Here is a 26,515-nt window from a genome sequence, read left to right as displayed (position 1 = left end):
GACTAAACGACTAAACAACTAAACAACAACAAGAGCATTCAGATCTAAGTGAAATAAACTGCTGCATATATGCAGCCTACATGAAGTTATGCATCCTTTTCCATTGTCCTAAATTTCACCAGAATGTCAAGCTTCAGACCTGCCCAGATCAAGACTCTCACTGGACAAGGAGCCAGGAGATCAGAGCCCCTAGTAGATCTCCGCACCGCTCAGACACTAACTATGAAGTGAGGAACCTCTGGCCCCCCGAGGCCTCTCTGCCTGGCCCTTGAGAGTCTCCATGGGCCACACCCCTTGCCACACCCACTCTTCACCCTCTGCAAAAGCTTTTGCCTGGCTTGAACGTATCCTTGAACTGTGACATTTGGAAATGGCTGTACAGTGGTGCCCCGGAAGACGAACGCCTCGCAAGACGGAAAACCCGCTAGACGAAAGGGTTTTCCGTTTTGGAGGCGCTTCGCAAAACGAATTTCCCTATGCGTCCCCCCGCGGGGTTTCCCCCGCTTTTTTCGCCCTTTTCTTAAGCCGCTAAGCCACTTATCAGCTGTTCCGCTGATAAGCCGCTTAACAGCTGATCGCTGGAAGCCGCTTGACACCTGTGGGGCTAATCCGCTAAGCTGTCAATGGTCTTGCTTCACAAGACGAAAAAACCGCTAGATGAAGAGAATTGCGGAACGAATTCTTTTCGTCTAGCGAGGCACCACTGTACAACCTTGATGGCAGAAAGTGAGGAGGAATTTAAAAACCTTTTAATGAGGGTGAAAGGGGAGAGCGCAAAATATGGTCTGAAGCTCAACATCAAAAAAATGAAGATCATGGCCACTGGTCCCATCACCTCCTGGCAAATAGAAGGAGAAGAAATGGAGGCAGTGAGAGATTTGACTTTCTTGGGCTCCATGATCACTGCAGATGGTGACAGCAGCCACAAAATTAAAAGACGCCTGCTTCTTGGGAGAAAAGCAAACCTAGACAGCATCTTAAAAAGCAGAGACATCACCTTGCCGACAAAGGTCCGTATAGTTCAAGCTATGGTTTTCCCAGTAGTGATGTATGGAAGTGAGAGCTGGACCATAAAGAAGGCTGATCGCTGAAGAATGGATACTTTTGAATTATGCTGCTGGTGGAGACTCTTGAGAGTCCCATGGACTGCAAGAAGATCAAACCTCTCCATTCTGAAGGAAATCAGCCCTGAGTGCTCACTGGAAAGACAGATCCTGAAGCTGAGACTCCAAGACTCCCTGGGAAAGACCCTGATGTTGGGAAAGATTGAGGGCACAATGAGAAGGGGACGGCAGAGGTCGAGATGGTTGGACAGTGTTCTCGAAGCTACCTGCATGAGTTTGAATAAACTGCGGGAGGTAGTGGAAGACAGGAGTGCCTGGCATGCTCTGGTCCATGGGGTCATGAAGAGTTGGACACGCCTATGCGATTAAGCAACAACAACAACAGTAGCACAGTGGTAGAGCTCCAGACTTTCATGCAGAAGGTCCCAGGTTCATTCCCCAGCATCTCCAGGTAGGGCTGGCAGAGGCTCCCTATCTGAAACGCAGAGAGCTGCTGCCAGTCCGTGTAGACAATACTGACCTAGACAGATTAATGGTAGCAGTACTATATTCGTCTATTTTGTCTTTACACCTGTTGAGGACCCTCCTTTGCCAACAAACTTTTTAAGTGGAGATCTGTATCCCAGTCTATGTCTGCATTATATTTGAAATCGTTTGTACATATGAAATTGCTGTTCAATAGTTGTTCTTAAGTGGTTTCACATATGCAGTTGTTTTACCTACGCAGTTCTTACTGTTGAAACTTCTACTATGAGATTGCTTTTGAGTGGTGCAGTGGTTAGAGTGTTGGACTAGGACCTGGGAGACCAGAGTTCAAATCCCTACTCAACCATGACATTCACTGGAAGTTTTGAACGTTTGATTTTATATTATGTTTTTACATGTGCTGGAAGCCACCCAGAGTGCCTGGGGAAACCCAGCAAGAAGGGTGGGGCATAAATAATAAAATTATTATTATTATTATTATTATTATTATTATTATTATTATTATTATTATTACTGGATGACCTCGGGCCAGTCACAAACTCTCAGCCTAACCTCACTCTTTGGGTTGTTGTTTTTGTCACATTCAGCTTGGAAAGGTGGAGAAAAAGTGAAATAAGTAAACAGAATATGTATCAGGGGTCAGCAAACTTTTTCAGCAGGGGGCCAGTCCACTGTCCCTCAGACCTTGTGGGGGGCTAGAGGTGATTTTGAAGGGGGAAAAGAAAAATTCCTATGCCCCACAAATAACCCAGAGATGTGTTTTAAGTAAAAGCACACATTCTACTCATGTAAAAACACGCTGATTCCCGCGGGCCAGATTTAGAAGGTGATTGGACTGGATCCAGCCCCCAGGCCTTCGTTTCCCTACCCATGCTGTTATAGGAAGCAATTAGCAAATGCAATCAAATAAATGAAATAGCAAAGAAGGAAAAAACATACATTTTGCACATGATCATTGTGATCTGGGGCATTTGGGAGCAGTTTCCCCCTGACAGGCCCAACATCTCAACAATGACAAGAGGCGTCTAAACGTAGTAGAAGCAAAGGTATATAGCTGGGGGGTTGGTTGGAATAGATGGACTTTGGGGTCCTCTTCCAACTTTTTGCATCCACTATTCAATGGAATTACACATCTGGTTTGGAAACTTAAGTAGAAAACAAGAGGAACTTTTTAATTTTTTAAGAGAGGGAGAGATTGAGAATGAATGATAAGAAGCAGAGACAGGGTGGGTGGCTGGGATAGAGAACGTTCTTCCCCGGATGTGAAAAATCAATTTTATTCTCAGACTATCCCAGCTTTTCATTTAGAAAGCAATAAAATTCTATTTGTCCCTTGTTCATTTTCTACACAAAATGCCACCGAGCTGGTAGCTTTCGGCGATGGCACGAAACGTAATAGGTTAGGACTGCCGCTTTAAAATATGTTAGGGATTTTTAATGAAACCAATTTATATCAGTTTGTGGCGGTGAAAGGGCTGAGGCAACTTAATTTAGTCCCATTTTCCACACATTTGCGGCCAAAGCAAGGATTCACTTCGCTCTAAATCGGCTACACCTCCATATGGCAACCTAAGCTATTTCCCCCTGTTTTGGCTGTTGACCTCTATTAAACAGCCAGGTGTGGGGCTCTATTAAAGGGATAATCTCTTGATACCTAACTACGAATGCTGCAAATGTGATTTTAAAAAACACCCACCTGGGTTGGAGTTTTAATTTTTTTAAAAAAAAAATCATAATCAGAAACTCATTGCAAAAGAGCATAAATTTAGCAGGTCACCTGTGAGTTTGAAGTTTGGTGATGACCTCAGGATTCTCTGCACACCTTTCCTATATGACTAAAGCATTTACCTTTTTTGGGTAAATCTTATTTATTAATTTTTCACACAAAAAGAAAACCAACGAAGAAACAGAACCAAATTACTTTATCTATTGATTTCCAGCCCTCCCCTTCCATGGCTTCAATATTTACCCTTGGACGCTGCTTATTTCGCATATGCTATTTACTATCTCAAGAGCTGTCACATGGAAGAGGGAACAAGCTGGTTTTCTCCTGCTCCAGAGGGTTCAAGTTACAAGAAAAGAGATTCTAACTTAACGCTAGGAAGAACTTTCTGCCAGTAAGAGCTTTTTGACAGTGGAATAGACTCCCTTGGGAGATTGTGGACTCTGCCTCCTTGGAGGTTTCTAAGCAGAGGTTGGATGGCCATCTGTCAGGGATGCTTTAGCTGAGAATCCTGCATTGCAGGGGGTGGACTAGATGACGCTTGGGATTCCCTTCCAATTATATGATTCAATGGTAAACGTAAAGGTAAAGGACCCCTGGATAGTTAAGTCCAGTCAAAGCTGACTATGGGGTTGCAGCGCTCATCTCGCTTTCAGGCTGAGGGAGCCGGCATTTGTCCACAGACAGCTTTCTGGGTCATGGGGCCAGCAGGACTAAACTGCTTCTGGTGCAATGGGACATCATGACGGAAACCAGAGTGCACGGAAACACCATTTACCTTCCCACCACAGTGGTACCTATTTATCTACTTGTGCTGGTGTGCTTTTGAACTGCTAGGTTGGCAGGAGCTGGGACAGAGCTCACCCCGCCGTGGGGATTCAAACCGCCAACCTTCCGATCGGCAAGCCCAAGAGGCTCAGTGGTTTAGACCACAGCGCCACCCGTATCCCCTATGATTCAATGAGCAATGGCAAACCTCTGGAAAAGCTTGCACATACAGGGGCTGCTTATGGGAAGCTGAATTTAACTATCTCGCTTGCATCCTGCAGGCATGGATGAAAGTGGCAGGCAAGGGGTGACCCAACGTGGCCTGGCCCAACACTCCTCTTCATGGGCTTTTTTGGGATTCACTCGCCAAGGGCTGCATCGGCCAGCCGGGCTCCTCAATGTGTTGGCAGGCAGAAACCTTGGGAACTTGCTGCCAGTCAGTGTAGACAACACTGAACTAGATGGACTACTGGTCTGGCAGGGATAAGTCATTGTCACGGGTGGCACTGTGGTCTAAACCACAGAACCTAGGGCTTGCTGATCAGAAGGTCGGCGGTTCGAATCCCCGCGACGGGGTGAGCTCCCATTGCTCAGTCCCTGCTCCTGCCAACCTAGCAGTTTGAAAGCATGAGAAAGTGCAAGTAGATAAATAGGTACCGCTCCGGCGAGAAGGTAAATGGTGTTTCCGTGCACTGCTCTGGTTCACCAGAAGCAGCTTAGTCATGCTGGCCACATGCCCCGGAAGCTGTACACCGGCTCCCTTGGCCAATAAAGCGAGTTGAGCGCCGCAACCCCAGTGTTGGTCACAACTGGACCTAATGGCCAGGGGTCCCTTTACCTTTACCTAATGTTTTGTATTAGCAGACATTGCTTGAAATCTGGTTTGCTAATCATTTGATTGAAAGACAGGGGTAAGAATCATCAAAACAAATAAATATTCATTGAGTACTTCCTCTCTAATTGTCACAGGAAAGTATATGATCATTGTTTGATTTTGCAAAAGATCCCTTCTTACATGGATCAAAACTCAGTAGCAGTTGTTGAAAGGGAAAACGGGACCAGCAGTATCATTAAGAGACGTTCTTTCAGCATCCCGAAACACACTACAGCCTTTGTTCCTGCAACAAATGTTCTTATGAAGGGAAGTCAATTAGCATGCAAGAAAATGCCAAATGACCAAGGCGATCACTACTGAAGAATGAAACAAACACTCCTCCCTCATTTTGGGGGCACATGTATATGGAGTAAAGAGAGAAATGTCAAAATAAAAATAAAAAGCAACTTCTGTGTTTGTGGAGAAGCACTGAAAACTGACAGACATCTACAGATTTCAGAATATTCATATCTCAACAGCTCTTGAAGCTGCAAGAGGTTTTTCCTTAAAAAAATAATAATGCAAAGATGGACAGATGGAATTAATTATCACCATTTCAGCACATTTAGGAAAGACATTGGGATTGACACTTCAGAGCACTCCTCAATCCCAGCTGGAGCAGTTTGGAGCTCTGATATGTTAAATACATAAATGCAAGAGAAAATTGGGGAGGCATGCAATGGGAGCGTGAGATGACTGGCTTTGAATTCAGATTAACCAGGGCTGTCCTGTACTTAGCCTATCTGTGCTATGCTTCCAACACTGACAGGCAGCTGCTGTCTTGGATCCCAGTCAGCCTTTCCTAGCCCTGCTGTCTCTCTCCTCTTCTCTGCCAACTCCTACCCTCAAATCCAGAAAGCTTTCCCAGTCTTATCATCTCATTCAAGATTCCTCAGAGATGTCTCTGAAGGCCTCCACATTAATGCCAAGCATAACGTCGTTCGAAGAGGAAGATGGTTTGTGGGTCTCTCGTGCTGTGAGGAAGAGTCAGATGTAGAAGACAGAGGCCCTGTGGGTGGATATGAATGAATTGATTTACAGTGGTACCTCAGGTTAAGAACTTAATTCGTTCTGGAGGTTCGTTCTTAACCTGAAACTGTTCTTAACCTGAGGGACTACTTTAGCTAATGGGGCCTCCCACTGCTGCCGCATCACCGGAGCATGATTTCTGTTCTTATCCTGAAGCAAAGTTCTTAACCCAAGGTACTATTTCTGGGTTAGCAGAGTCTGTAACCTGAAGCGTCTGTAACCTGAGGTACCACAGTATTTCGGTCACTGACCAGAGTGATCTGTGAGTGGATAGTCCTCTGGTCCAAGAGGAATGGCCTCAATCTGCTTTGGATGGAGTTTGCACTATATTTGACGGATCAGGTTCGCAGAATGGAGATATTCCTTGATCCAGGTTTGCCAGTTGAGGCTCAGGTGCCCTTGGTTGAATCAAGTCAGTCCTTGGCTACTAGCCATCCACAGCCAAGGAAAACAGCATTCTCCACTCCTGTGGTTTCCAGCAACTAGTATTGAAAAGCATTTCTGCCTCCAACTGTGGAAACTGTTGGGATACTCCGTTCCACCTTAAGAACAGACGTGTGGATTGCTGTATGTCACATGTCTGTTTACTCTCCAGCACAGCTTGCTGGGAACTTCCATTTGTGTATAGCTTTTGCTTTTGCTGTCTTGCTTTGGACACGAAGGAGATCAGACATGTTTCCTTTTGTCCTGATGTATGTTGAATAAAAGGGACGTGCGTCTCCACCCCCATCGTTCAGCCTGGACACTGAGATCGAGCGCTGAAGGCCTTCTAGGGGATCCCTCAATGCGAGAAGTGAGGTTACAGGGAACCAAGCAGAGGGCCTTCTTGGTAGTGGCGCCCACCCTGTGGAACGCCCTCCCTTCAGATGTGAAGGAAATAAGCAGCTATCCTATTTTTAAAAGACCTCTGAAGGCAGCCCTGTTTAGGGAAGTTTTTAATATTTAATACGGTATTGTTTTAAACACTCGATTGGGAGCCGCCCAGAGTGGTTGGGGAAACTCAGCCAGATGGGCATGGTATAAATAATATATTATTATTATTATTATTATTATTATTATTATTATTATTATTATTATTATACCACAGAGCCTAGGACTTGCTGATCAGAAGGTCGGCGGTTCGAATCCCCGCGACAGGGTGAGCTCCCGTTGCCCGGTCCCTGCTCCTGCCAACCTAGCAGTTTGAAAGCACGTCCAAGTGCAAGTAGATAAATAGGTACCGCTCCGGCGGGAAGGTAAACAGCGTTTCCGTGTGTTGCTCTGGTTCACCAGAAGCGGCTTAGTCATGTTGGCCACATGACCCGGAAGCTGTATGCTGGCTCCCTCTGCCAATAAAGCGAGATGAGCGCTGCAACCCCACAGTTGGTCACGACTGGACCTAATGGTCAGGGGTCCTTTTACCTTTACCTTTATGCTGAATAAACTGCTTGTAAATATGCTCACACAGCCTCTCCTGCCACTTCTGTTGTGTAGCGTAATCTCTGCTGAGTAGAATGCTCTAGCTTCTGAAGCTGTGGGTCACAGATCAAGGACTGGAGATCGTCTGGCACACCTGCCGGTGGGCTGGAGCCAGCCGGGGGTCTGCAAATTGCCCCTGTTTCCTTGGTTGCATGCCTCACCTCCATAGGCTTCGGACTTTATCAGACTACCCTTCAATATGCGGGGCAGGTGATGGTGTAACCTCCCCTCTTCCATCTACAGAGCAATACCAATGCCTAACCGCAAATACCCAGAAAGTTGTGATGATTTGCTACAAGGTGGCCGAAACCAAGTGGCTGGTGCCAATTTGCCAAGTGGGAAAATTCCTACCAGGCCCCTCAACGGCAACCAACCAAGGTCCATAGCAAGGTCAAGGAATGAAAACCTTATAGGGCAGGAGGGTGGGAAAAGCTGGCAGGCAGTAAAGGGGGAGATCCTGGGCCGCATCCTGCCTTAAATAGGGCAGACCACACCCCCATAGACAGCTGATTGGCTGGCCGGGGGGTGACACGGCTGGGGATTCCCCCAATCGTGCTGTGGCTGGGCTTCAGCCACCACGAGCATGGTGGGGCCATGAAGCCCACAACCCCACCTCCTCTGTAGGGCGAAAGTGGCTTTGGATTACTAACAACAGGCTTTCTGGGGTCCCAGGGTAGGATCTCTCCTAACTCTACCTGGAGATTAACCATATTTTTCGCTCTATAGGACGCACCCAACCATAGGACGCACCATGATTTAGAGGGGGAGAACAAGAGAAAAAAAATCTCCCCCTCTCTGCTCAGCACCCCTTCAGCGAAGCGGCAGGAGAAACGGAGCCCCTTCCATTTTTCCTCCAGCTTGGCTGAAGGGGTGCTGCGCAGCTCTCCCTCTCTTCTGAAGCCAGGAGAGTCTTGCTCTCCTGGCTTCAGCAAAAGGAACCCGAAGCCTCCAGAGCACAGAGGGAACTCGCGCTGCGCTCTGAAGGCTTCAGGTGGCTATTCCTGAAGCCCTGCACACCGACCCCTCTCACTCTCCAGGCTTCAGCGAAAGCAACACGAAGCCTCTGGAGCGTCGAGGGAGCTCTTCCTCTGCGCTTCGGAGGCTTCGCGTTGCTATCGCTGAAGCCAAGGAGCCTGCATTCGCCCCATAGGATGCACACACATTTCCCCTTAATTTTTGGAGGGGGAAAAGTGTGTCCTATAGAGTGAAAAATACGGTATCTTCTTGCCTGCAAAGCCGATGTTTTATCACCACGCTATCACCTTTCCCCATATCCCAGCCATGTGTATTCCACAGAAGTCCCTCAGTATGCTGTAAGCTTGGCTAACAAACCCCCCACCCCCTCCAGCTCTGCTTCTTGATAATCTCTTCTGACCGCTATTGATTGGTTATCTCCGGTGACACGGCGATGGCGGTGGCAGCTGAGTCCATTATCTTATTTCTTCCTTTGGTTTTGGATGCACGGCACTTGGGCGTGCAGCCTGAGAAATTTACTTCTGTGCCGGCATCCTGCCTTTATGCTCTTTCATCTCCAGCCTGACAGGAACAGTGACTAAAGTGCAGCTCTATTGATTAAACATCCAGGGCTTTTTGAAGAGTATATATGCGGGTATTCTCATAATGCAACGTGACATCTAATCGATAGAGCAGTACCCTGCTCCATGGACCACAGGCAACATCTGAGTGGCTTCCAAGAAATAAGGCAAGCTGACTTTTGTATTTGTCGTTTCACGCAGCTCTCTCACACAAGCGTAGCCTCCAACCTTTTATCAGATGCAAACAGTTCCTCATTCTAATAATAAAAATAAAAATAATAAAGGTCTGGACAATGGCCCATGTAGTCCAGCCACCTGCACCTGTTCTCACAGTGGCCAACCAGATGTGTGTGTGAAACTAATAATAATGATGATGATGATGATGATGATGATGATTTATTTATATCACACCCTCCCCAGCCGAGGCCGGGCTCAGAGCGGTTAACAACAATAAAAGTAACACAGTTTACATAAAATCACAATCAATTAATTGCAATGTATTCTAAAATCAATTCAAAATCAAAATCAAATTAGCAGGATTCGAGCATAAGAACACTCTCCCTTTTTGCAATTTCCAGCAACTGACATTCATTCTCATATATATATATATATATATATATATATATATATATATATATAAAAATTTCTGTTTTACAATTTAGAGTATTCATTTAAACAACCTTAAAATATCAGTGCCAACAAAGGTCTGTATAGTTAAAGCTATTGTTTTCCCAGTAGTGATGTATGGAAGTGAGAGCTGGACCATAAAGAAGGCTGATCGCCAAAGAATTGATGCTTTTGAATTATGGTGCTGGAGGAGACTCTTGAGAGTCCCATGGACTGCAAGAAGATCCAACCTCTCCATTCTGAAGGAAATCAGCCCTGAGTGCTCACTGGAAGGACAGATCCTGAAGCTGAGGCTCCAATACTTTGGCCACCTCATGAGAAGAGAAGACTCCCTGGAAAAGACCCTGATGTTGGGAAAGATGGAGGGCACAAGGAGAAGGGGACGACAGAGGATGAGATGGTTGGACATTATTCTCGAAGCTACCAGCATGAGTTTGACCAAACTGCGGGAGGCAGTGGAAAACAGGAGTGCCTGTCGTGCTCTGGTCCAGGGGGTCACAAAGAGCTGGACACAACTAAACAACTAAACAACAACAATAACAACAAAATATCAGTGACTTCCCTTCTTCTCTTTCCATGGTTCATTTTGCATAGCATAAATCCCTGCATATTTTATAAAAAGACTAAACGCTTCAGTATTCCATTATTACTTCCACCCAAACTTATTTACACTGCCAACGTTTTCAAGTGTACAGCCCCATATATTCAATAAACATTTCCCAATCTTCTTTAAACCAATGTTCTTCTTATTCTCTTATTCTATAAGTTAGATCCGCAAGCTGCACATATCCCATCAGTTTAACTCGCCATTCTTCTTTAGTTGGGACCTCGCTCGTTTTCCATTTTGGGGGCTAATGAAGCATAGGCTGCCTTGGTGGCATACATAAATAACCTTTTTTTGACACCTGGGAATTTCCATCTGAAATATCCCCAACAAAAAGGACTCTGTTCTTTTTGAGAAAGTGCTTCTAAACATTTTTACCCCCAGTTCACTATAAATTACCGTATTTTTCTGTGTATAAGACTAGTTTTTTTCCTAATAAATTATGTCAAAAATTAGGGGCGTCTTATACACCGATAATGCTGAGGCCATTTTCTGAAATCTGAGTCCCCCCAAATAGGGGGCGTCTTATACATGGGGGGTGTCTTATAGATGGGAAAATACGGTATTTCCCAATACTCTTTTACCCTTTTACAGGTCCACCACATGTGAAAGAATGTACCCTCGACCTCATTGCATCTCTAGCACTTATCTGATTCAGTCTTATACATCTTAGCAAGCAACTGGCATTCAAAGGCATTGCTGCTTCCAACTGTGGAGAGAGAGCCTAGCCATAGTCTCAGGGCGGTTCACAAAAAATATCACAATTTACATAATCAAAATAAAAACAATAACCCAACCAAATAATAACTGCCCCCAAAGAGCCACGTTCCAAAAGTGTATAGGATGTTGATCAGGTCAACCAAAGTCGTGGTTAATAAGGAATGTTTTTGCCTGGCGCCTAAAGGTGTATAATGAAGGCGAACTTCCCTGGGGAGAGCATTCCGCAGATGGGGAGCCACTGCAGAGAAGGCCCTGCTCTTGTGTTAACACCCTCTGGACCTCTTGAGGAGGAGGCACACAAAGAAGGGCCTCAGAAGATGATCTCAGGGTCCGGGTAGGTTCATACGGAAAGAGGTGCATTGTGGTATTGTGGTCCTGAGACATTTAAGGCTTTATAGGTCAAAACCAGCACCTTGAATTGGGCCTGGAAACTAATTGGCAGCCAGTGCAGTGGGACCAAGATCTGTGTAATATGCCCAAACCGTCTTGCTCAGGGGAGCAACCTGGCCGCTGAATTCTGCACCAGCTAAAGTTTCTGAACTGTCTTCAGAGGCAGCCCTACGTATAACACATTGCAGTAATCTAACCTTGAGGTTACCAGAGCATAGACAACATAGACCTGGCTTCCTCAATCATTATTTTGGGTGGCTGCTTAGAGCCATTAAACCAGCAGGCAAGCAATAGGAAGGTCAGAAACCCAGAACGTGGAATCGCATTGCAAATGGCCTTCCTTTTCCTCTCCTACACTCCAGCAGAGATGCTGAAGATTCTCTCTTTCTTTTTCTTTTTGGGTTGTTACTTCTTCCTACAGTGCCTCTAAGATATCTATCTCCCTTGTATTTATTCAGTGCAGAACAGATTGATTTAAATCTTTGCCCAGGGTTATTTTTTCTTCTACTTTGCATTTCCCCCTACTTTGCATTAATTTTAAACACATAATAAGAGGTTATGCGGGGCCAGAATGTCCCAATTTGGAGAAGGAAGGTTTTTAAAAAATAAAATAAAATAAAGAAGATTAGCTTTAGCTAGAGGAAGGTTGGGGGAAAGGGAGAGATATACGAAGGCTGAGAAGCCCTTCTATTTTTTAAATATACTAATGCTTTTCCTTTACTGCATGAGTGTATTGCATTGTTCTCAGCCACTGCAGGGAAATCCAACTTATGTCGGTGGAGTGAGAATCTATACAAACCTGATTCACAAAACAACAAACGAAAAAAAGAAACAAAACAAAAATACCACCACCGCTTGCCTGCTAGGGAGTTCTGACTTGTTAAGAGCTTTGCAGACTTTCTAAAGTAATCCAGCTTCTGACCATTCAATTGAGAATTAAAAGAATATGCACTTTCTCCTTTGTGATGATGCCAGCAGTGTCAGTAGTGGTGGCCAAAATTCCATGTGCTAATAATAATAATAATAATAATAATAATAATAATAATAATATTTATACCCTGCACATCTGGCTCAGTTTCCCCAGCCACTCTGGCTGGCTCCCAACAAAATATTAAAAACATGATAAAAGATCAAAACTTCCCTAAAAACCTCCTGAAACAGGGCTGCCTTCAGATGTCTTCTAAAAGTCAGATAGTTGTTTTATTTCCTTGACATCTGCTGGGAGGAATTTCCACCGGGAGAGTGCCACTGCCAAGAAGGCCCTCTGCCTGGTTCCCTGTAACCTCATTTCTCACAGTGAGGTAACCGCCAGAAGGCCCTCAGCACGGGACCTCAGGCTGATCGATGGGGGTGGAGACGCTCCTTCAGGTATACTGGGCTGAAGCTGTTTAGGGCCGAGGCTATTCAGATGTTGTTTGACGACAATTCCCGTCAGTCCAAGCTTCTAATAACTTTATCTAATGTGCAAGAGAATTGATAGCTGCATTCCAATCAGCATGCAAATCTAAATTAGGGCACTGTGCTTGGACAGAATGAATGTTTCTTTCATCTCTTGCTAAGATGGAGCAAAGGACAAATTGGGAAGGTCCAAAATGTTTACTCCAGAAGCGTTTATCTTCCCAAAACCATACTGGCTTTTTGGTGTCTGTGCCAGATAAACCCAAAGCTTGTAAAACAGCATAATTTTACAGAGACGGGGTGCAAAATGCATAGAATCGAGAGGTTTCTAACACACACGATCCTATGGAGGGGTGAAAAGCAGAAAACCCCATCTTTCTCACTGAAGGCTTAGTGCCTCTGCAGAAATGCAGGCAGGAGGATTGCGTAATAAATTATATTTTCCCGAGTCACAATTAAATGCAGCTCTGCTGAAAGGCTGCTGAGTTTTCTCCATATCGACACTGAAGTAGATGTTTTCTGAAATTTGGTTCAAGAGAGGTTAATGCCTGTTGTCAAATGAAACCCCAGAATGAGCCCTCAGCCAAAGCAACTGCAGGATCAGCTCTGACATTATTGAAATAATTTCCCATATATTAAAAGGGAGCAGTGAGATTCCTAAATCTGCAAGAGCCTCTTGCTGACGGAGCGCAGGGCAGAAGGGAGAAAAGAGAATCTGCCCAAAGAATAACAGAATCATAAAACTGTACGGTGGGAAGGCACTCCAAAGGTCATCTAGTCCACACAGTCCGCAATGCCGGAATCACAGCTAAAGAAAGGACAAAATATCAATGAACTATATGAAGACTGCTCTGCTGCTGGAAGGAAGGAAAAGAGAAATTGTAGATCAACGCAGGATCAATTACCTAAATCCTATTTAGAGGGTGATTAATACTTGCAAAACATGCTAAATTTCAATTAACCTATTACTGCAGCAATTTAAACATTTATATCTCTCTCTCTCTCTCCCTCTCCCTCCCATCCGAAAACCCTCTCTGGCATTAATATTGTTTCTTTCTCTTTTTGGAGAGGCAAAAATTGACTGAGAAAAGAAAACAGTTCAAGGCTCTCAGATGAAAGAACAGGAAACATAATGCTGCTGTTTTGATTTGTGCATTACCCCACTCCACTTTTAAGGGTATGTCATAGCATTTGGGGACATAGGAGATCAACTGGAGCCCATCTGCAGTCTTGTGCCCAGTTCTGGGTGTCAGGAGTTCAGCCTACACTCGAGTAGGACCCTGGCAGAGACACATGCCCGACTGGCATGTTCTCTCCCTTCTGGTCGATCATTCAGGAGCTTCCTAAGCTTTCTTCAGCCCAAACATCACAGCGACCGATGCCAACCGACACCGGCACACTTGGGGATCCACAGAGTCTTCGCAGCTTTGCAGCGTAACAGACCACAGCAACTCAGCATTTTGGCTAATCTCCTTTATTTACATATAAACACACAGAGCACTGCAAAACGTCTCTCTCTCTCTCTCTCTAGCATCAGACAGCAAAGAGAAAAGGAACAAATGACAATAGTCCCACTTCACGGAACACAGGAACACAAACATCCTGTCTCCGTCACTTCCCACTCTGTGGAATCAAAACATATAGAGTCATGTGAAAGGCAACAATCCCATGACTGCAATCATGGAGCAGGAATTCTAACACTGGGTGCCACAATTACAGAAGGATATTGACAAACCGGAATGTATGCCAAGCAGGACAACCAAGATGTTGAAGGGTCTGGAAACCAAGCCTTATAGGGAATGTTTGAAGGAGCTGGGTATGTTTAGTCTGGAAAAGCGGAGACTCGAGGGCTGCCACATGGAAGATGGAACAAGCTTGTTTTCTCCGGCTCTAGAGGCCAGGGCCTGAACCAATGGCTTCAAGTTACAAGAAAGGAGATTCCGACTTAACATCAGGAATAATTTTCTAACAGCAAGAGCTGTTTGATACCTTGGAAAGTAGAGGGCTTTTCTTCATTGGGATTTTCTTCTTCCAAAAAATAGCTCCCAAAATTCATTGGGGGAAGCCATGGCTGTTCAATGTGGTATCCTAGTGCTTTTAATATGAGTTGTGGATATGATCTTAGTTGGATAAACACCAAATGTGGGATGAGCTGTCCCCCTTGCTGAAGGTTTCAAAGAAGGAGCTGAACATCTCTTTGATGCAGATGTCCAGCACTGAGGTCCCCATCAACTCTTACAGATTGATTTTCAACTAGGCTTGCTTATCCTAGCCACTCATGTTTTATCCATACCACAAACATCCTGGTGTTAACCCCCACTTATAAGAGGTGGGCAGGGGACAATGTCAGGAGTGTGTGCAGGAGCCAGGCCCTGTGACCAGTAGGGCTTCATAGGACTGGGGCCTTCTTAAGTTTGTTCTGGAGAGGCAAGGCACGGCCGCACAGGTGAGGCCAATTGGTAACTCACAGCACCTGGTGGCAAGAGCCAGGAAAGGATATCAGGTCAGCATTTCTCTTCGGCTCTTTGCCACAGCAACTCGTTTCCTGCCTTGGGCTTCTTGCTTCCTGATCTTTGGACCTCGGCTTCTTGACTCCTTGCTTCTCGGCCCTCAGACCCTTGACTTTGTGACTCCTTGCTTCTTGACCCTCGGACCCTTGACTTCGTGACTCCTTGCTTCTCAACCCTTGGACCCTTGACTTCGTGTTTCCTTGCTTCCTGACCCTTGGACTCCTGGCTTCTGGACTCTCATTCCTGCTCCCACCCTGTCATCTTGCCCCCGGTCCCGACGTCCTCAGCTGGGACTTTGATCGCCTGTTGACCGGACAGTGACAGACAAGCCCAAAGCAGAATTACATTGGATTTTAACAACCCAGTGATACTTTCTCAACACAGAGATGTTAAAAAGGCTCCTCACACCTCCCAAGAAGCACAATTCTCCTGACATGAAGCACTAGGGAAACAGCGCTTCATGACTCATGGGCCAGAGGATAATGAATAATTACACACCCCATTTCATTTACAAATTGCCCATCGCCATTCAAACTTTGACTGCTGTCTGGCCACATCTCTTGTGTCCATCACAAAGGCAACAACATGGAGACCAGCTGGTTAGGAACAGAGGTGTGCAGGGGGAGAAATGCTGTCACAAAGGCAGCAGTAAAAAAAAAAAGTGATTGTCATTCAACAGCAGTCTAGTGTCCAGATCAAAAGAAATAACAGTATACTCCATTCTGCCTTGGTCACACACACCCTGGACTCCTGAGGATGTTGACAAGCTGGAACATGTGTAGAGGAAGGTGACCAAGAAGATAAAGGGCCTGGAAACCAAGCCTTGCAAGGAATGGTGGAGATAGTTGGGTATTTTTAGCCTGGATAAGACAAGACTGAAAGGAGATAAAATGGTCATCTTCAAATATCTGAAGGACTCTTCCATGGAAGATGGAGCAAGCTTGTTTTCTCCTGCTCTGGAGGGTAGGACCTGAACCAATGGATTCAAATCACAAGAAAACAGATTCTGACTTAGGAAGAACTTAGGAAGAGCTGTTCCATAGTGGAACGGTCTACCTTGGAAGATTGTGGACTTTCTCCTTCGTTGGAGGTTTCTAAAGCAGAGGCTGGATGGCCATTTGTCATGGATGCTTTAGCCAAGATTCCTGCATGGCAGGGAGTTGAACTGGATGACCCTCAGGGTCCTTTCAAACTTTACAATTTTATGATGCTCTGATTCAAAGAAGAGAAGGGTAGCAGAAAGGTAGGTTCAACTCCAAGTATCTTCAGTCATAGCAATAAACCTGAGCTCTTGGATTGGTCTTCTGAGTCAAACGTTCTCAAAGGAGGACTTTCAGCCCAGCTTTATTAATTATCCTCACTCTCCTATTGGCCACACTGGAATATCCTTTATTTATGAATTATAGAAATGTAGTAATTGCACTTCCTGGCAAATAGAAGGGGAAGAAATGGAGGCAGTAAGAGATTTTACTTTCTTGGGCTCCATGATCACTGCAGATGGTGACAGCAGTCACAAAATTAAAAGACGCCTGCTTCTTGGGAGAAAAGCAATGACAAACCTAGACAGCATCTTAAAAAGCAGAGACATCACCTTGCCAACAAAGATCTGTATAGTTAAAGCTATGGTTTTCCCAGTAGGGATGTATGGAAGTGAGAGCTGGACAATAAAGAAGGCTGATCGCCAAAGAATTGATGCTTTTGAGTTATGGTGCTGGAGGAGACTCTTGAGAGTCCCATGGACTGCAAGGAGATCAAACCTCTCCATTCTGAAGGAAATCAGCCCAGAGTGCACACTGGAAGGACAGATTCTGAAGCTGAGGCTCCAAGACTTTGGCCACCTCATGAGAAAAGAACACTCCCTGGAAAAGACCCTGGTGTTGGGAAAGATTGAGGGGACAAGGAGAAGTGGATGAAAGGTCGAGATGGTTGGACAGTGTTCTCGAAGCTACCAACGTGAGTTTGACCAAACTACGGGAGGCAGTGGAAGACAGGAGTGCCTGGCGTGGTCTGATCCATGGGGTCACGAAGAGTCGGACACGACTAAACGACTAAACAACATCAACAATTGGACAGATATTCAAGAAAGCTGGAGCTGTTTCAAATGCTCAGGCTGCAGTCTCGTGCATTTAGGTTAGATATATGCCAAAAACTGAAAGAATTTGGCTTCCCCCACATAATCTTGGGAAGTGTCGTTTGTTGAAAGTTGAACATTGAGACATTTGCAGGGTATGAGACTACATCGATTTAGTTGCTTTAGAAGAGGAAGAAATCTGCAAGTCTATATTCCAAACCAGAGGCGGTGCAGGGTGTGGGACACCCCAGTTTGCAAAGCATTTAGTCCCAGAGAGCCCTTGGATTTCCCTGAAGCTGGAGGTCGACTGTGCCCAATGGAGTTTTAGTTGATGTGATCTGACAAGCTGACAGTCCAAAATGGTACTGCCCTGGGCTCCACAGCTGTGACACTCGGTTTTTGGAATATTTGGGCATTTACTGCCTCCAGGTTATGCAGGCTCCTTTGGTATTGCTCCTCTGATGCTTAGCGAATTTTTACTTGCTTCAACTCTGCAGTCCTTTAAGGAACATGTCGCCCATCTGAGTGCCTCATAGCGTGAGCCCAGAGTCCAATAGAGATCAAGATACAGTCACCAACAAAGGGCTCCGTGACTCCTTTGTGACTCAACCTCCTTTCGCATCGGTGCCAGTAGAAACCAGGTTGAGAATCTAAAAGAAAAAGCTGCGGAACCAGCCTGACTAGTATGTTTGAAAGGTGAATGGCCTTAGCTGGCCATTGAAGTGTTGTCACCAGCATCTCAAAGAGTGAACTATGTGACCATCTGTCATGGATGCTTTAGTTGAGATTTCTGCCCTTGGTGTGCCTTCTAACTCTAACATTCTTTTGATTCTTCTTAGAGTGATGGTACACTCTAAGAAGGCAGCAGCTGTTGCATATAATCATGGACCCTTGATCATCTTGGTTGCCTTCATTCCAGCTTGTCAACATCCTTCTTAAATCGTGGTGCCCAGAATTGGACGCAGTATACCAAGTGTGTTCTAACCAAGGCAGAATTACATCCTTTGATCTGGACACTATACTTCTGTTGATGCAGCCTAAAACAGTATCCCCCCCCCCAATTGCATCACACCATTGATTCATGTTAAGCTTGTGGTCCACCAAGACCCCTAAGTCCTTTTCACATGTACTGCTGGTAAGCCAGGTGTCCCCCACTTTATATATGTGCATCTGGTTCTTCCTGCCTATGTGCAGAACCTGACATTTGTCCCTATTGAAATTCATGTTGTTGGTGTGCACCCAGGTCTCCAATCTGCTAAGGTTATTTGGAATTCTGATTCTGTCTTCTGAGGCATTAACTATTCCTCCCAGTTTGGTGTCATCTGCCAATTTGATGAGCATCCCCTCAATTCCTTCATCCAAATCATTTAGAAAGACATTGATCAACAATGGGCCTCTCATTGGGCTGGATGCCAAGTCATCCCAGGATGTGGAAACATGGGAGTTGTGTTTATGTGTGAGTTATGACCGATGCTGGAAGCTGGAGACTCATTGTATTGCTCTGGGCTGGACCCAGAAGCTGAGTATGGGGCTTCCCTGGAAACATAACGAGGAAACAGGATCTGTTGGGAGTGTTAATGCTGTGAGTCCCTTCATCCCCCACTCAGGTTGTATAGATGTGTAAACATCCTAAAGATGCCACCACTACTATTGACCTTCATTCCAAGGAAACTGAGTCCTGGGTAAGTGCTGGAACCCGTCAGTCTCCCTCACTGCTCAGAGGTTGTGGTGCACACAATGGAGTTCTGTCTTCCTTGGTTCATCCAAGTGAGTCAAAGGCCTTTTCAACTAGAAGGTCAACTTAAGACCTCAAGATCCTACTGGACCAGGTCAATGGACCATTGAGTTCAGAATCTTCTTCTTGCAGCAGCTTGTGGGAAACCCACAAGCGTGATTTGAGCACAAGAGAAGCTCTCTCTTCTTGTGGTTTCCAGCAACTGGTATTCAGAAGCATTGATGCCTCCATCTGCATGGCTTGTAGCCATTGATAGTCCTCTTCTCCATGAATGTGGCTAATCCTCTTTTAATGTCATCCAGGTTGGTGGACACCACTGTCTCCTGTGTGAATGAGTTCCATAAGGGATCCTTTTTAGGGTGCGTTCATGAAGCACACCTGGTTCGCTCAACGCTTGCTGCCATAAACTGGAAACGATTCAAATTAGAGCTCCAAACACACACCTGCGCTTTGTCACATCACAGCGGAATACACAGCTGCTCGGATGTCTCTGCCGTGTCCCTTGGAAGATTGCACCTCCAAGCTTAGAAGCATCCCAAAGCCCCGAATGAACCCGGCCCTATAAATGTTTCATGGCAGATGCACTTATTTGAGGGAGGGCGGGACAGATTTAAAGCAATAAATAAAACAATAAAACGAGGGCTCTGAATGGAAGCACGAACGGCTCAGACCTAGCAAAAGGTGAAGTTGCCACATTCGTTCACTTCATTTAGCAACTCCCCTTCCCGTTCTGAGGGAAGCAGCTGCTTCGGGGAGGGAGCGGGGAAAAGCTTGCATTAAGGTAAGCGTAAAAACAGCAGGTGCACAAACGCTGCCTTGCAAACCGAAAGTACTCTCATACCTGTAATCACAGGCAAGCTTTCGTATTCAGCCAATGCAGCAGGCCAGGAAGGGAAGGGGGAAAAAAGGAGGGGGAAAACCATTGAAAGTGCAGGCTTTATTAGGGCCACCTGCTCCTATCCGTTCCTAAATGGAAATTAAAACAATACGGCTTAATTGCATCACACGCCGACCGCACAAACAATGTTGCGGTTTGCCTATCCTGTTGTTAACAACGCAAGGGAAGCCCGAAGTGGCTTGTACTTCGTTAACATGAATTAGAATCTCCACTTCTTCCCTAATTAGGGCTGTCCCTGGTTGCCCAGCTATCCAGGTCTGTGGTGCTCCAAATCATGCCTGGTATTTTCTAGCACTTGGAAATGTTCAAAAACAATGATCATCATCATTTTGGCAGTGGAACAGGCTCCTACAAGAGGTGGCGGACTGCCCTTCCTTGGAGGTTTTTAAATGGAGTTTAGATGGCCATCTGCCATGGATGCTTTCGCTGAGATTGCTGCATGGCAGGGGGTTGGACTAGATGACCCCTGGGTCCCTTCCAAGATTCTATGACCATAACAATCCTCAGTAATATTTATATACTGCTTAACATGCAAAATGCCTAAGCCGTTTACATAAAATAGAATAAGGTACCGTATTTTTCCATATATAACACTCCCCCCCCCCATGTAGAAGACTGTATTTTGGGAGACTCCAAATTAAGAAAATGGGGGGGGGAAATGCCCAGAGTTGTTGAGCTATTTTGGGGGGGATTTCTCACCCACCAGACCTACACTGCCACTCGCACGTATCACAAATGCCTCCAATCCACTGTCCCCGATCACCTGCCCAATTGCCACAGCGACAGCCAATCAAGCCCAGCCCTTGACGCAGCCACCAATAACACGCCCAATAGCCATGGACAATTTCTGGCTCCCGGAAGCAACATATAACATGTCCCCCCCAATGCACTACCCGTGTATAAGACGAGCCCCAAATGTCTAAACATTTTAATTAAAAAAAACCTTTGTCTTATACATGGAAAAATATGATAATTTTATAAAATGTGCTTATACTACATATAAAACCCAAATATGTCAGCAGAAACTGATTCATTGGAATCCTTGCACAACAAAATGATCCTTGCCATCTTTTAGACGGGAGTCTGGACTAGTAAAGAACTGCTAGCATGTCCATGCAGGATTTCCATTCTGTTTCCCTTGGGACCATCCATATGTGTGTGTGTGTGTCCGTGTCCTTTTGGGGTTACATTTCCTGCAAGGGAGCTGGCTAAACCCTGTGAGGAAGCAACAGATGCAGCTGAGACACATGAAGACGAGGAGAGGAGGCAAGTGTGAGGGATCCACTTCGTCAGAAGAAGTCTTGCTTCTCTAAGCATCCATGGGGTGGGAGCATGTTCAGGTATCAGCCCAGGGAGTACGATACTCACAGGTCTCAACACACAGGGGACCAAAAAGTGCTCATTTATAGAGAAGATGCTTTCTAACATGCATTCGCTCTTACGCTGTCATGGAAATGCAAAGACCTTTGTATTTTGAGGAGTTTGTAGTGCACAGCAATGGCTCCACTTGTGCCTAGAGTCAGGGGTCAGCAAACTGTTTCCGCAGGGGGCCAGTCCACTGTCCCTTGGACCTTGTGGGGGGCTGGACTATATTTTGAAGGGAAAAAATCCCCCCACATGACTCTCTCCTCCCTTCTCCACAGCACCGTATGAGCCCCTGTGGCTGCTTACCTGTGCCTTGCGAGTGCCAGGGGCTGGTGTTGGCGGCGGCGGGGGGGGACGATGAGCGGCGTGAAAGGGCTGGCTCAGGAGAGGGGCTGCTTAAAATGACACTCAGCCAACCATGGCTCAACAAAGCCCAGCTCCCTTCCTCCTCTAGACAGGGCACAGAGAAGCCAGGAGGAGGGAGGAAGGGAGGAGGCGCCGCCGCAGTGTGTGAGAGGGAAAGGGGGGGAAATGGCACAGCTCGAACGATCAGAATCCCCACGCCGATCCACACGGCGATTCTCGAACCATCCGCAGGCCGGATCCATAAGGCAATTGGGCCAGATTGCAGACCCATGGCCTAGACCATCTCTAACGGATCTGGGATCCCTTCATTAGTCAGTCACATCTCTTGTATTGCATTCAGATGTCTGCTGAGAAGGATGGCCAATTTCCTACCTTTTGCTTAGTCACGGGCAGCCCTTGGCAAGACAGCAAGGTCAGCCACCTGTTAAAGGAGCCCTGGTGTCTAGCCATGGAGTCCCTGGGAACGTTTATGTTTGCCAGATATGAAAGCAGCTTGGAAACTCTCCTCTATGGGCCTCAGCACAGTCTGTGGCAGTCGAAGGAGCTGCATGCTAGCTATTTCTGGAGTCCACCTGCTTCTGGTGGGTTTCTGAGGACAGACGAGACATCAGGTGTCTTCTGCTTTGCCCTTGGCTCCTGATTTTCTTGTCCTACCAGCAAACAGAAAGCTGCTTATCAAGGAACAGCTCCAACCTTTGCTTGGATGGTGAGATGGCAGAGTCAGAGAGCATTTTCGCCACAACAGAGTAACAAGATGGTCATGAGGACCCCATGGCCAAGCCAGACATATCACCTGTCAGTCACAGGCAAAACCTGGGATCTCTCACATGTTTTAGGCCATGGGTAGGCAAACAAAGGCCTGCAGGCTGGCAGAGTTGCCTTCTGGATCTAGCCCGCGGATGGTCCGGGAATCACTGCGTGGATCGCCAGCTCGTGCGTTCTTTCCCTCTCCCTCCCTCAGCGGCGCGTCCTCCTCCCGCCCTCCTCCTGGCTTCTCCCTGCCCTGCCTAGAGGAGGAAGGGGGCTGGGCTTTCTTGGTGTCAGCAACAGCAGCAGTGCTCGAGCGGCTGCCATTTTAAGCAGCCCCTCTCCGGAGCCCTTTCATGCGCCACTCATCCCCTGTTGCTCGCAAGACGCAGGTAAACAGCCACTGGGGTTCGTGGTGCTCTTGCATCATTCCCCCTCCTCCAAAATATAGTCCGGCCCCCCACAAGGTCTGAGGGACAGTGGAGCGGCCCCCTGCTGAAAATGTTTTCTGACCCCTGTTCTAGGCCCTGTTTCATAGTACGGGTGTATCCACACACATTTTTCAAGAGTCCATCCACAACTCTGCCTATTCTCAAATACGTCTAGCAGTTTGCATTGCCTATTTCATTCTTGCCACAATGAAAAAGGACCCTTCGTAGAAGCTTTAAAAGACTGCGGCTTAATCCCATTTCCCCACGGGACCACATCTGCCGGTGACACAATCTTTTCAATCAGCTGTCTAGTTAGGATGCTCCAAGAATGGAGAACACAACAGGCGTAAAGGATGCATTTTAACACCATTTTTCAAAGAACAACAGTTGCTAATTGCTTCGTTTTCTGTTGGGAAAAGTCTGCTTAATATGCAGGTCTCAAAATGATGTCTTTAATGCAAGCTGCCAGCAGAGAAAAAAAGTCATTTAAATCTTGGGAGGGGGAAAGGAGAGAGAGAGAGAGGTTAAGCTCTTATTTTAGGAAAACTCTCCAAGTCACTTCCAAACACGGTAAGAGAGTTACTGGTACAGAGCCAGGTTCAATTTGCCCAAATCATTTTAAATAGCATGGATCTAATCAGGATATTTTTCTGTTCCTTAAAACGCACACACAAACTTACTTGGTGTTGGCTGGCCTTAGCCAACTGCTCATTGGCAGATTGTACATTGGAGGAGGCAGTCTCGATGTTGGCTTCAATGCTATCTGTAAATTAAGATAATAGAAAGTAATTACATGGTGTGGAGTAGCGAGCAAATTCTGAAATTTAATTTAATTTATACATAACCCAAGTCACACTCAAAGTGGTTGACAAAATATAGGACCAACAAGCAATTACAGATGCAAATGACAACAAATTAAAACAAAAGAGAGACATTACAGGAAAAGAGGAATTCTGCTTTAAAATCCCCCTTCTGCAAAATAAATAAACAATAAACACACAGATATTTTTTTCAAAAAAAAAAAAATACAGGATCGTGTCACCAGCAGCATAAAATGTACCCATCAATCAGGAGGGAAATGACTCTTAAAGCTGCCACAAATTCTTTGGCCCGGGGAGTTAATTACAAATCAAAGCTGGATGCGAAGAGTGTCTCTTGCTCAAAGCAACACCTCCATCTCTCACCTAGGGGCTTTCTTTAAAAACAAAAAATCCTCTGTTTGGCACTAAAAGAAGCATCAGATTGGGCCAATTCACCTCTCCTCTGCAGAAGACAAGAGCCCACATCAGCTCAGAAAGAAACAGCCACAGCAGTGGCCCATGGGGCTGGGTGGGATAATTTGGAATGCTACATTATCAGACAGAAGCCGTTCTGCTTTGCTTGGATATTTTCCAACGGTGACACCACCACCGCCAGCGAGTCGGGAGTGGGACCCCTTTCGCTGCATGGGAAACTCCTCAGAAAATAAATCTCGCCGTAAGGGACACCGTGACAAGGGTCACGGGAAGTAACTGATGCATGCTATCATGTAGCTTGAGGCTTTCACATCTGATATGTCTCCCGGAGCCCGGGAAAAAACCGAGAAGCTTAATTCTGTGCAAAAAAGGACTGCCAAGGAAGAAGACAGACACACGGGTTGTTGATGTCTTCTCGATCTCTCGCCACGTCCATCAAGGAGGGCACCCATCAGCTCTGAGCAAGGATGGCGGGCAAGGGCTGCGGGTCTCCCAACAGGTCTGTGACATGGACAATATCCATACAGGAAAATAAACTAGTGGGATTTCTATTCCTGGGTGTTGTTCCCAGCTTTGTTCCCCCCCTCCACTCCCCAAAGCACGTTCCTTCTTCATGGTCTCCCGAGACAGACAGATGCCAAGCAACCAACTTTGACACTTTCAGCAGCTCACATTATGCATGAAGCATGATTGAGGGGTGAACTGTATGGGGACGAAAGTATGTGATGTTTTGCCACGAAATGGCAGCAAATGTCTAGGATTGTCAGAGAATTCTGACAAAAGCAGAAACGGAAGAGGAAATTGAGAGGGTCCACTTACAGAAATCATTCCAACAAGCACAATTGGCATTTGCTGTTGTTTTCAATCCGTCAATGATATGCAGTTGATTACGGTCCCCGCTCCCTCCTATTTGCATTGCGTAATGAGTACTATAATGATCCTAGGGCTATGTACAGCATTAATTATGTAAATTGCATAAGTTGCTTAATTCTGCCACAGTGGACAGCAAGACAAATAATGTGGTTTTTGGCAGAAGACAAGCTGCAGCAGAAAGAAATCAAGGCACCATGACAGGATAGCTCAGTTGGTGAGAGTGCTGATAATGCCAAGGTTGCAGGTTCGATCCCTGTAAGAGGCACTTGCATATTCCTGCATTGCAGGGGGCTGGACTGGAGTCCCTTCCAACTCTATAATTCTGCAAGTCTATGTGATGGATGGTGTTAAGATTGCCCTCTTGGTAGTTCTGCCACCCTCAATAGTTCAGGTGATGGTGCATTGGGAAAGTGCACTCTCTGTGTAGCCCCTAAATTAGGATGTGCCTTGCATCTTTACACAGAGCTAAGGGAGGAAGTTCCTCCTTCAGCTCGTTGAGGTTTCAAGGTTCAGATTAATTCTGCCAGAACCAACATTTTGCTTTCCCATGCAATCAGGGTGCGTTTGCACTGCAAGATTGTATAGTGTCCTCTGTCCCTCTGTCTCAAAAATCCCAATGTGCTCACAGGGCTAAAAGGGTTAGTGGCCTCTGCACACTCTCCAACATTTCTCTGATGTAAATAGGGACATCCTATTCCATAGTAAAGGGATGTGGGTGGCGCTGTGGTCTAAACCACAGAGCTTAGGGCTTGCCGATTGCAAGGTTGGCGGTTCAAATCCCCGCGATGGGGTGAGCTCCCATTGCGCTGTCCCTGCTCCTGCCAACCTAGCAGTTTGAAAGCACATAAAAGTGCAAGTAGATAAATAAGTACCTCTCTGGCAGGAAGATAAACAGCATTTCCGTGCGCTGCTCTGGTTTTGCCAGAAGTGGCTTAGTCCACCAGCTCCCTCGGCCAGTAAAGCGAGATGAGCGCTGCAACCCCAGAGTCGTTCGCGACTGGACTTAACTATCAGGGGTCCTTTACCTTTACCTTATTCCATAGTAATAATAATAATTTTATTATTTATACCCTGCCCACCTGACTAGGTTGCCCCCAGCCATTCTGGGCAGCTTCCAACATATATTAAACCATTATTAAAATAAAATATTAAACATTTAAAAAGTTCCCTATACAGGGCTGCCTTTGGATGTCTTCCAAAGCTTGTATAGTTACTTCACATCTTGGCCTGGGGGTCCCATAACTCCATTCACTGTCCCTGGAGGAGAGGGACCTTTGCTCTGATCCAGCCTGGCTCTCCCTATGTTCTTATTTCTGCCTTTCTGTTCCTGGTACATGCTAGCCTCTCTTAGCTGTGCACCAGGAAACTCCTCTCCACTTGAGTACTTCTGGGGAATCTCTGACTCCTTTGCGCAAAGCCATTTCCACCCTGGGAGGAGAGGGGGTAGCGGGCAAAACCCTCCTCCCACACACGCGGGGGCAGGACCTTGCCCCCGCGTGAACAGGGAAACCCCGGGGCGTGCCTTCCACCCCATCCACCAATTGGCGGGCTGGGGAGGCGGGTCCTAGCCCATTTAAGGCCAGGCACACCCGGGGACCGCCCTCTGTC

At 46.2% G+C, this 26,515-nt stretch overlaps 1 protein-coding gene across 1 annotated transcript in view; it reads right to left on the bottom strand.

Annotated features, from left to right (window-relative positions):
* Positions 1-26,515, bottom strand: part of TSNARE1 (t-SNARE domain containing 1) — a 378,827-nt gene that overhangs the window by 60,953 nt on the left and 291,359 nt on the right. The window contains exon 10 of the mRNA XM_081919019.1: positions 23,480-23,562. Within this exon, the coding sequence (XP_081775145.1) occupies positions 23,480-23,562 (83 nt within the window). The remainder of the gene's footprint in view (positions 1-23,479; positions 23,563-26,515) is intronic.

This window comes from Podarcis melisellensis (assembly GCF_964234715.1).
Source record: "Podarcis melisellensis genome assembly, chromosome: 7".
NCBI lineage: Eukaryota > Metazoa > Chordata > Lepidosauria > Squamata > Lacertidae > Podarcis > Podarcis melisellensis.
This window is presented reverse-complemented; position numbering and strand designations above follow the sequence as displayed.